This window comes from Chiloscyllium plagiosum, unplaced genomic scaffold (assembly GCF_037043375.1).
Source record: "Chiloscyllium plagiosum isolate Xiang-an unplaced genomic scaffold, Cpla_swu_hap1 HiC_scaffold_35, whole genome shotgun sequence".
Taxonomy (NCBI): Eukaryota; Metazoa; Chordata; class Chondrichthyes; order Orectolobiformes; family Hemiscylliidae; genus Chiloscyllium; species Chiloscyllium plagiosum.
In genome coordinates, this window is record NW_028270173.1 from 8,448,135 (window position 1) to 8,460,179 (window position 12,045).

The following is a 12,045-nucleotide window of genomic DNA, read 5'->3' on the forward strand; positions in this document are numbered from 1 at the left end:
CTAACACTTTTATTTTCTGATTTTCTCTCCAAATCCCAGGATCGGGTGAAATCTTCCTTGGATTCTCTCACAGAGAAAAAATCAGCAGCTCTAGAAATGGAGCGGGAGCAGAAACAGAAGATTTCCCAAATTCAGGTAAAATCTCCCCGGGTTCGGCTTCAACATTTGATTTGTTCATTTGTTTTTTTTTGCAGAAACATATTGTTTTTATATTTCCCCTGACAGGAGGAATCCAGCAGCCTGCAGACTCACATCAAATCTGAGTTCACTAAAATGCACCAGATGCTGACTGAGAAAGAGCAGAGTTTACTCCGAGATCTCAGGGAACAAGAGGAAAACATTCTCAAAGCAATGGAGCAAAACCTTTGTGAAATTCAAAAAAATTTAAATTCTCTTCAGCAGAAACTCTCAAACTTGGAAAAACAATTGGAACAAACAGACGGAGTGATATTTCTGAAGGTGAGGGATTATGTTTCAGTTTAGTTCAGTGAAAGAGACACCCATCCTCCGTCACTATCTCCCGCTGCTGCTTTCTGCAACATTAGGTTCTCCACTTTCCTGTTCAATATATTTGTCTCAATCACACTGTGTGACTGTGGGTTCCACATTCTCATCACTTTCTTGATCAAGACATTTCTCCTGAATTCCCCATGGAATTGAATTGAAATGAATTTATTGTCACGTGCACCAGGGCGCAGTGAAAAGCTTTGTCTTGCGAGCAATACAGGCAGATCACAGAGTTAAGTCACATAGACAGTAAATAATAGGCAAACAGTGGCAAAAACAAAAATACAGGTACAGGAGAATGTTAAGAGTTTGTGAGTCCACTCAGTATTCTAACAAGAAACTGTTGCAAAACCGGTTGGTGCATGTGTTCAGGATTCTGTACCTTCTCCCCAATGGTAGAGATTGTAGGAAAACATTGTCAGGATGGGATGGATCTTTGAGAATGCTGGCGGCCTTTCCTTGACAGCGAGCCTGGTAGATGGATTCCATAGATGGGAGGTTGGCCTTTGTGATTGTCCGGGCCAAGTTCACCACTCTCTGTAACTGTCTCCAATCTTGAATGGTACAGTTGCCGTACCAGGTAGTGATACATCCACAGAATGCTCTCCATGGCACACCTACAAAAATTGGCAAGGGTATTCGCTGTCATGCCAAATTTCCTCAGCTGCCTGAGGAAGAAGAGACGTTGTTGGGCCTTTGTAACCAGTGCGTCCACTTGAAGAGTCCAAGAAAGTTTGTTGTGGATGACCACTCCCAGGAGCTTGACACTCTCCACTCGTTCCACCTCTGTGCTGTTAATGTGCAGGGGAGGCATGAATAACATCCCACCGAAAGTCAATAATAAGTTCCTTGGTTTTCCGGCATTGAGAGCTAGGTTGTTCTCAGTGCATCATTTTTCTAGGTCTTCCACCTCCCATCTGTCATCTGTTTTGTCACCATCTGAGAGTCAACTGACTGTAATGGTGTCATCATCGAACTTGTAAATGGCCTTAGTCTGGTATTTGATGACACAGTCATGGATATACAGTGAGTACAGTAGGGGGCTGAGTACCCACCACTGGGGGGACTCCAGTGTTGAGTGTTAGTGAGGATGAAATATTGTCCCCAATCTTCACTGATTATGACCCGTGAGTCAGGAAACTGAGGATACAGCTGCAGAGAGTGGGGCTTAGGCCGAGATCACTAAGTTTAGTAAATCAGTCTCGAGGGGATAATAGTGTTGAAGGCTGAACTGTAGTCAATGAGTAGGATTCTTATGTAGCTGTTCTTGGTGTCAAGGTGTTATAGGGAGGAGTAAAGAACACTGATATGGCACCTGACATGCATCTATTGGTCCAATAGGCAAATTGGAGTAGGTCAAGAGTGGTGGGGAGGGTGGAGTTGATTAATGACATGACCACCAAAGTTAGGGCTACTGGGTGGTAGTCATTGAGACATGCTGCATGAGCCTTCTTAGAAACAGGGATGATATTGGCCCTCTTGAAACAGGCAGGGACAGTGGCCTGCTGCAGGGAGAGGTTGAAGATGTCCAAGAAGACTTCTGCCAGTTGATCTGTGCATGCTCTGACTGCACGGCCTGATACTCCGTCTGGTCCTATTGCTTTCACAGGAAGGAAAACTGATCTGACCTCTGATGCAGTGGCTGTTGGGATAGGTTCATCCGGACTTGTCTCAATAGGTGCTACCTCTCCACCGAAAGTTTGCTCAAAGCGAGCATAGAAGACGTTGAGACGATCTGGGAGGGATATGTCATTGTCTGCTATCTTGCACTGTCTCTTTTTAGAACCTGTGATGTCAATCAGTCCTTGCCATAGTCGCCGGGTGTCTGGTTTAGATCGGTGTTGGTCCTTGGCTGGCTTAATGGCTCTGCGAAGGTCATTTGAGTAGGTCTCCTGATCCGAAGGCCTCACGCCTGGTTTTTGACAGGTTCTGTATTTACTTATTGGATTTATTTTATAACAGGATGATGTTCACAGACTCACATGTTTAGATTCCTTAGAAGTGAAAATATCTTTACTGAATCTATGGAATCAATCCCTTTCTTTATTGTAATTTTAAATATCAAAGTCAGATTTTTATCCATTAAAATATATTAATGTTTCTTTCAATCCTTTGTAATTGTTCAAATTTTGTATTTATTCTTCTGGTCTTCAATATCCTTAGTGTCACATCCTCTTTCTATTCGATGCCTACAACAATCAGAATTGGCAGTTCTCAGCAGCTTGTAACAATGTGAGTGTAATTGCTGCTTTCTGGATGTAGACAGTCAGTCTCTGTCAACTCAGATTGTGTTTTGTTTATTTCAGGAGGAGGCATCTCGGAAGAGAAGGTAGGACATGCACTTTACTGAAACTCAGTGCAAGTTGGTGAAATTACTCAGGAAAGTGTTTGTGCTAAATTTCTAATCAATTTATGTTTAATATTTACAGGATCAGTGATGACAGTTGTGTACTCTCACTAACAGATGGTACCATCTCCACTGAAACATTCTGCAACCTCTTCCCTTTTCTTGTATGGAAAGAAATGCAGGAAGCCACTCAACCTGGTAAAGCTCAGATAAGTTCGTCTTTTGGCCTGATTTATATTGTATAACTTGTATTTTTGTTCATGCAAATATCAAAGTGTGTAATGAGCAAAACTGTAGTTAATAGGAATCAGTGGAAATCTCTCTACTTTTTTGAGTCATACTGAACACAAGGGAAGATGGTTGTGATTGTTCAAGATCAACCATCTCAGCTCCCGGACATTTCTGGAGGTGTTTGTCAGAGTAATGGCTCGCCCAAAGCATCTTCAGCTGCTTCATGAATGGACTTCCCTCCGTCATAAGGTCACGGTGGAGGTGATGAGATATTCACTAATGATTGCACAATAACAGCACCGTTTCCAACCACTCAGATCCTGAAACAATCCATGTTCAAATACAATGAGGCCATGACTCTGTCCAGCTGTTCAGCTTTGAGCTGACAAGTGACAAGTAACATTCGTGCCACACGAGTGCCAGGCAATGACCGTTTCCAACAAGAGAGAATGTAACCATCAACACTTGATGTTCAGTAACAATTCCATTCATCACTGCATCCTCCACTTGCAACATCCTGGAGGTTACCATTGACCGGAAACTGAACTCACCTGCCAAACACACACTATAGCTACAAGAGCAGGTCAGAGAGTGAAAAGTCTGCAGCCAGCAACTCACCTACTGACTCCTCAGTTACTAGTCCTCCATCTATAAGGCAGAGATTTGGCATATAATAGAGGTCTCTCCACTTGCCTGGATGACTGCAGCCCCAATTGTACTGAAGAAGCTCAACACAATCCAGGACAAAACATGCTGCTTGAATGGCACTCCGTCTAATCCCTCTAACATTCACTCCCTGCACCACTGACACACAGTTGCAGAAATGTGTCCACTTAAAAAAAAGTGTGAGAAAACTCACCAAGCCTCCTCAGAGAGCAACTTCCAATTATGCAACCTGAACCGACTGGAAGGGTAAGGAGAGCAGATAGACAGGAACACCATCACTTGCAAATTGTCCTGTATGCCATACACCATGCTGAATTGGTCCAAAATGCTGGAAATCCTCTCCTAACTGCCCAGTGGGTGACCCTCCCCTACATGGATGACAATGGGTTAATGAGCAGCCTCCAGGATAATTAGGGTTGGACAATAAATGCTTGCCAAGACAGTGATGCAGAAGTCTCCCGAATGTGAAATATCATCTTCAGCTGGTCAGCTGTGACTGTTCAATCCCAAACCTTCACCAAGACAGGAACTCTCAGACACTGCTCTGTATGAGTTTTGAGAAGATTTGTAGCTCAGGTTGAGATTCTGGATGTAGGTTTGCTCGCTGAGCTGGGAGATTCATTTCCAGACGTTTCATCAACCTACCAGGTAACATGTAGGTTGTGGGCCTCAGGCGATTCCTGCTTTCTATTTTTCTGTTTGGGTGTCTTTGGGTTGGTGATGTCATTTCCTGTTCTTTTTCTCAGGGAGTAGTAGATGGGGTCTAACTCAATGTGTTGTTCCAGTCAAAGTGATGTCCTATCTTATCTGCATCAGAACGTCACTTCAATGAGCCAACACACTGCAGCACAGAGGAACTACGGCAGAGCAGAGGAAAATCACCTATATCGTGTATTCAAAAAGAATGGATACCCAATGAACACAGTCCGCCAATTTCTCAGCAACAAACCCAAGCAGACAAAACACATCCAGAAACCCTAGCCACTTACCCCCACATCAAAGACATCTCGGAAACAACTGCCAGACTACTCAGACCCCTCGACAACATGGTAGCCCACAAACCCACCAACACACTAAAACAGCAGCTAATGAACTTGAAAGACCCTATATAGACAACAAGCAAAACTAATGTCATTTACAAAATACCATGCAAGGATTGTAACAAACACTACATTGGACAAACAGGCAGAAAACTAGCCACCAGGATACATGAACACCAACTAGCCACAAAACGACATGATCCTCTGTCACTAGTATCCTTACATACAGATAAGGAAGGACACCACTTCGACTGGAACAATACATCCATCTTACGACAAGCCAAACAGAAAATTCCTGAAGAAGGGCTTATGCCCGAAACGTCGATTCTCCTGTTCCCTGGATGCTGCCTGACCTGCTGCGCTGTTCCAGCAACACATTTTCAGCTCTGATCTCCAGCATCTGCAGACTTCACTTTCTCCCCAGAGTATAATGTTGAAATAGTGTGAGACAAACTAATGGGGCTGAAGGCAGAGAGGTTGCTTGGCCCTGACGGCTTACATCTGAGGATTCTAAAACAGGTCACTACAGAGATAGTGAAGGCATTTGTTGTAATTCTCCTTAAATTGCTCAATTCTGGAAAAGTACCAGAGGATTGGAAAACTGCTAATATGACACGTCTGTTTAATAAGGGAAGGAGGCAAAAAGCAGGTAACTATAGGCAGATTATCCCATGATCTATTATTGGAAAGGTATTGCAGTTGGTTACTGTGGAAGTAACAGTAGAATATTCAGAAAATCATAATCTCATCAAGCAGAGTCAGCGTGGTTTTATAAAAGGAAATTAATATCTGTCTCAGTTATGAAAGCTTTTGAGGAGATCTCAACTAGAGGGAATGGAATGGAAGGGAGCCAGTAGAGTTTTATTTGGACTTCTAGAAGCATTCAACAAGATACTTCAAGAAAGATTAAGAGGCCATGGTACTGTTGGCAGGATTATGGGATGGAGAAAGAATTGGCTTATGGGCAGGAAACAGCAGATGGGGATAAGGAGTGCTTTTACAGGTTGGTGACCTGTGACCAGTGGGGTTCCACAGGGATCAGTGCTGTGACTGCAAATGTTTACAATAAATATTAATGATTTGGAGGAAAGAAGTTAATGCACTGTCACCAAATTTGCAGACAATTCTAAAACAGGTGGATACAAACAATTTACAGAGACATTGATGGTTCAAGTAACTGGCATAAAGTTGGCAAATGGAGGATTAATTTGGGAAAGTTCTTTATTTTGAAGAGAAAACAAAAGAACAAAGAATTATTTAAATGGAGAAAAACTGCAGAAAGGTGCACCACAATGGCACTTGAGAGTATTTGCGCATGAAATGCAGAAAACTAGCACTCAGGGGCAGCATGTAATCAGGAAGAGCTATTGGAAAGGTGGCCCTTTCAATGTGGTTGGAGTGTAAGAGCTGGGAATTACAAGGCCCACATGGAGTACTGAAAGAGCAGCTGGGAATTTAAGAAAGTAATTGAGAGCAAAGTAGGTGCATGAGAAAACACTAGTGGCTAAAATGAGGGAGAATTCCAAGATATTTCATCAGTATATTAAGGGGAAGAGAATAACCAGGAAAATGTAGGGATCAAGGAGCAATCCAGGTATGGAGCTGGAGGACAGAGACAGGGTGTTAATTTACTATCTTGCTTCTGTCTTCACTTGGGAGAAGGACGATGTAAGTTAGAATTTAGAGTCAGAGAGTCATAGAGATGTACAGCATGGAAACAGACCCTTCGGTCCAACTCGTCCGTGCCGACCAGATATTCCAACCCAATCTAGTCCCACCTGCCAGCACCCCACCCGTATCCCTCCTATTCATATACCCATCTAAATGCCTTTTAAATGTTGTAATTGTACCAGCCTCCACCACTTCCTCTGGCAGCTCATTCCATACACGTACTACCTTCTGCGTGAAAAAATTGCCCCTTCGGTTTCTTTCATATCTTTCCCCTCTCACCCTAAACCTATGTCCTCTAGTTCTGGACACCCCCACCTCAGGGTAAAGACTTTGCCCATTTACCCTATCCATGCCCGTCATAATTTTGTAAACCTCTATAAGGTCACCCCTCAGCATCTGACGCTCCAGGGAAAGCAGCCCCAGCCTGTTCAACCTATTGCTCAAATCCTCCAACCCTGGCAACATCCTTGGAAATCTTTTCTGAACCCTTTCAAGTTTCACAACACCTTTCCGATAGGAAGGAGACCAGAATTGCACGCAATATTCCAACAGTGGCCTAACCAATGTCCTGTAGAGCCACAACATGACCTCCCAACTCCTGTACGCAATACTCTGACCAATAAAGGAAAGCATACCAAACGCCTTCTTCACTGTCCTATCGACCTGTAATTCCACTTTCAATGAGCTATGAACCTGCTCTCCAAGGTCTCTTTTTTTTTTATTTCAAAAATATACTTTATTCATAAAATAATTTGATTGTCTGTACAGTTGGTCATGCCATACATATGTAAACATGTACATACAGAGATCAGAATTTATCATTTTTATACAGGTCTGTACATTTTTTGATCATATGCCCATATGATTAGCTGAGGCGTCAGCAGAGCCCAAATGACTGCATGGGCCCCCTGTTCTTCGTTAGGCAGGCAGACTTGACACAGTGGTCTTTCCCCACCGCGCCTTGGCGGCAGCTGCCCCAAGCTTCAGCGCGTCCCTCAACACGTAGTCCTGCACCTTGGAATGTGCCAGTCTGCAACACTCAGTCGGGGTCAACTCCTTCAGCTGGAAGATCAGAAGGTTTTGGACCACCCAGAAAGCGTCCTTCACCGAGTTGATGATCCTCCAGGCACAGTTGATGTTCGTCTCGGTGTGCGTCCCGGGGAACAGACCGTAGAGCACGGAGTCCCGCGTCACGGCGCTGCTCGGGACGAACCTCGACAAACACCACTACATTCCTCTCCAGACTTCCTCTGCATAGGCACATTCCAGAAGGAGGTGTGTGACAGTCTCGTCCCCCCCGCAGCCGCTTCGAGGGCAGCGTGCGGTGCGGCTGAGAGTCCGGGCGTGCATAAAGGATCTCACAGGCAGAGCCCTTCTCACCACCAGCCAAGCCATGTCTTGGTGCTTGTTGGAAAGTTCTGGCGATGAGGCATTCTGCCAAATGGCTTTGACAGTCTGCTCAGGGAACCGCTCGATAGGATCCGCCCTCTCCTTTTCCCGAAGGGTCTCAAGGACACTACGTGCTGACCACTTCCTAATGGACTTGTGGTCAGAGGTGTTTTTCTTCATAAATTTCTCCACGAAGGACAGGTGATACGGAACGGACCAACGACTCGGAGCGTTCCATGGCAGCGAGGCCAGGCCCATCCTTCGCAACACCGGGGACAGGTAGAACCTCAGTACGTAGTGACACTTGGTGTTTGCGTATCGGGGATCCACGCACAGCTTGATGCAGCCACACACAAAGGTGGCCATCAGGGTGAGGGTGGCATTGGGTGTATTTTTTCCCCTGTTGCCCAGATCTTTATACAGTGAGTCCCTTCGGACCCGGTCCATCTTTGACCTCCATATAAACTGGAAGATGGCCCGGGTGACTGCAGCGGCACAGGTTCTGGGAATAGGCCAGACCTGTGCCACATATAACAGCAATGACAGTGCCTCACACCTGATGACCAGGTTTTTTCCCGCGATGGAGAGCGACCGTAGCTTCCATCTGCCCAGTTTCTGCCTCACTTTGCTGATACGCTCCTCCCAAGACTTGGCGCACGCCCCAGCCCCCCTGAACCAAATACCCATCACCTTCAGGTGGTCGGTCCTGACGGTGAAGGGGATCGAGGATTGGTCGGCCCAGTTCCCGAAGAGCATGGCCTCGCTCTTGCCTCGGTTTACCTTGGCCCCCGAGGCCCGTTCGAACTGGTCACAAATGCACATGAGTCTGCGCACGGACAGCGGATCCGAGCAGAAAACGGTGACGTCATCCATGTACAGGGAGGCCTTAACCTGCAGGCCCCCGCTCCCAGGAATAGTCACCCTCTCAGTCTCGCATCCTTCCTGATGGACTCGGCAAATGGCTCTGTGCAGCACACAAACAAAGCAGGAGAGAGAGGGCAGCCCTGCCTGACTCCAGATCTGACTGGGAAGCTATCTGATTCCCATCCATTGATTGAGACTGCACTGACAATGTTGGTGTAGAGCAGTCTGATCCAATTGCAGATTCCCTCCCCAAAGCCCATTTTGGAGAGAACATCTCTCATATACGTGTGTGATATCCTGTCAAAGGCTTTCTCCTGGTCCAGACTGATCAGGCAGGTGTGCACTCCAAGGTCTCTTTGTTCAGCAACACTCCCTTGGACCTTACCATTAAGTGTATAAGTCCTGCTAAGATTTGCTTTCGCAAAATGCAGCGCCTCACATTTATCTGAATTAAACTCCATCTGCCACTTCTCAGCCCATTGGCCCATCTGGTCCAGATCTTCTTGTAATCTGAGGTAACCCTGTCCACTACACCTCCAATTTTGGTGTCATCTGCAAACTGTACCTCTTATGCTCGCATCCAAATCATTTATGTAAATGACAAAAAGTAGAGGGCCCAGCATTGATCCTTGTGGCACTCCACTAGTCACAGGCCTCCACACACACACACACACCCTCCCCTCCACACACACACACACACACCCCTCCCCTCCACACACACACACACCCCTCCCCCCCACACAAACACATCCTCCCCTCCACACACACCCACACCCACCCCTCCCCCCCACACCCCCTTCACCCCAAAGACACACCCCTCCCCCTCCCCCACACACACCCCTCCCCTCACACACACCCCTCCCCCCACACACACATCCCTCACCCCCCCACACACACATCCCACTCCCACCTACACACACAACCCTCCCCCTCCCCCCCATATACTCCCCCCCACCCCACACAATCCTCCTCCCACCCCACACACACTCCCCCCCCACACACACACTCCCCTTCGCCCCACACATGCACATCCCCCCCACACACACACACATCCCCCTCCCCCCCACACAAATCCCCCTCACCCCCTCCACCCACACAACCCTCCCCCGCACACACACATCCCCCTCCTCCCTACACACACATCCCCCTCCCCCCACACACACACATCCCCCTCCTCCCCACAAACACACATCCCCCTCCCCCCCCACACACACATCCACCTTCCCCCCACACACATCTACCACACACGCACATCCCCCTCCCCCACACACACATCCCCTTCCCCCCCACACACACATCCCCCTCCCCCCGCACACACATCCCCCTCCCCCCCCACACACATCCCCCTCCCCCCCCACACACACACCCCTCTCAACACCCCCACAAACATCCCTCTCCCCCCACACACATCCCTCTCCCTACCCCCACACACCCCCCCACACAGACACCCCTCCCCCACACACACATCCCTCTCCCCCCCATTCACACATCCCTCTCCTCCCCCCACACACACCCCTCTCCCCACACACACACATCCCCCTCACCCCACACACACTCCCCCCAAACACACACTCCCACTCTGCCCACACACTCCCCCTCCCACCCCACACACACTTCCCCCAAACACACACTCCCACTCTGCCCACACACTCCCCCTCCAACCCCACACACTCGCCCTCCCACCCCACACACACTCACCCCACACACACACTTCCCCTTCGCCCCACACATGCACATCCCCCACACACACACAGACATCCCCCTCCCCCCCCACACACAAATCCCCCTCACCCCCTCCACCCACACACACCCCTCCCCCCCACACACACATCCCCCTCCCCCCCACACAGACACACATCCCCCTCCTCCCCACAAACACACATCCCCCTCCCCCCACGCACACACATCCCCTCCCCCCACACACACACCCCTCACCCCCCCCACACACACCCCTCACTCCCCCACACACACCCCTCACCCCCCCACACACACTCCCCCTCCCCCCCACACACACACCTCCCCATCCCCCACGCACACCTCCCCCTCCTCCCAAACACACACATTCCCCTCCCCACACACACACATCCCCCTCCTCCCACACACACACATCCCCCTCCCCCCACACACATTCCCCTCCCCCCCACACACACATCCCCCCTCCCCCCCACACACACATCCCCCTTCCCCCCACACACATCCCCCTCTCTTCACACACATCCCTCTACCCCCCCACACACACATCCCCCTACCCCCCACACATCCCCCTACCCCCCACACATCCCCCTCCCCCCCACACACACCCCTCCCCCGCACACACATCCCCCTACCCCCCACACATCCCCCTACCCCACACACATCCCCCTCCCCACCACACACACCCCTCCCCCGCACACACACATCCCCCTCACCCCCCACACACACACCCCTCTCAACACCCCCACAAACATCCCTCTCCCCCCACACACATTCCCCTTCCTCCCCCCCACAAACACCCCTCTCCCTCCCCCCACACCCCCCCACACAGACACCCCTCCCCCGCACACACATCCCCCTACCCCCCATACATCCCCCTACCCCCCACACATCCCCCTCCCCCCCACACACACCCCTCCCCGCACACACGCATCCCCCGCATCCCCCACACACACACCCCTCTCAACACCCCCACAAACATCCCTCTCCCCCCACACACATTCCCCTTCCTCCCCCCCACAAACACCCCTCTCCCTCCCCCCACAGCCCCCACACACAGACACCCCTCCCCCCACACACACACCCCTCACCCCCCCCACACACACCCCTCACTCCCCCACACACACCCCTCACCCCCCCACACACACTCCCCCTCCCCCCCACACACACTCCCCCTCCCCCCCACACACACACCTCCCCATCTTCCACGCACACCTCCCCCTCCTCCCAAACACACACATTCCCCTCCCCACACACACACATCCCCCTCCCCCACACACACACACATCCCCCTCCTCCCACACACACACATCCCCCTCCCCCCACACACATTCCCCTCCCCCCCACACACACATCCCCCCTCCCCCCCACACACACATCCCCCTCCCCCCCACACACATCCCCCTCCATTCACACACATCCCTCTACCCCCCCACACACACATCCCCCGACCCCACACACATCCCTCTACCCCCCACACATCCCCCTCCCCCCCACACACACCCCTCCCCCGCACACACATCCCCCTACCCCCCACACATCCCCCTACCCCCCACACATCCCCCTCCCCCCCACACACACCCCTCCCCCGCACACACACATCCCCCTCACCCACCACACACACACCCCTCTCAACAC

General features: G+C 50.0%; 1 protein-coding gene across 1 annotated transcript in view; it reads left to right on the forward strand.

The window, feature by feature from the left end:
• LOC148140021 (nuclear factor 7, brain-like) overlaps nt 1–12,045 on the forward strand; it is a 33,686-nt gene that overhangs the window by 605 nt on the left and 21,036 nt on the right. Inside the window, exons 2-5 of the mRNA XM_087979205.1 lie at nt 40–135; nt 226–459; nt 2,814–2,836; nt 2,937–3,052. Coding sequence (XP_087835331.1) covers nt 40–135; nt 226–459; nt 2,814–2,836; nt 2,937–3,052 — 469 coding nt within the window. The remainder of the gene's footprint in view (nt 1–39; nt 136–225; nt 460–2,813; nt 2,837–2,936; nt 3,053–12,045) is intronic.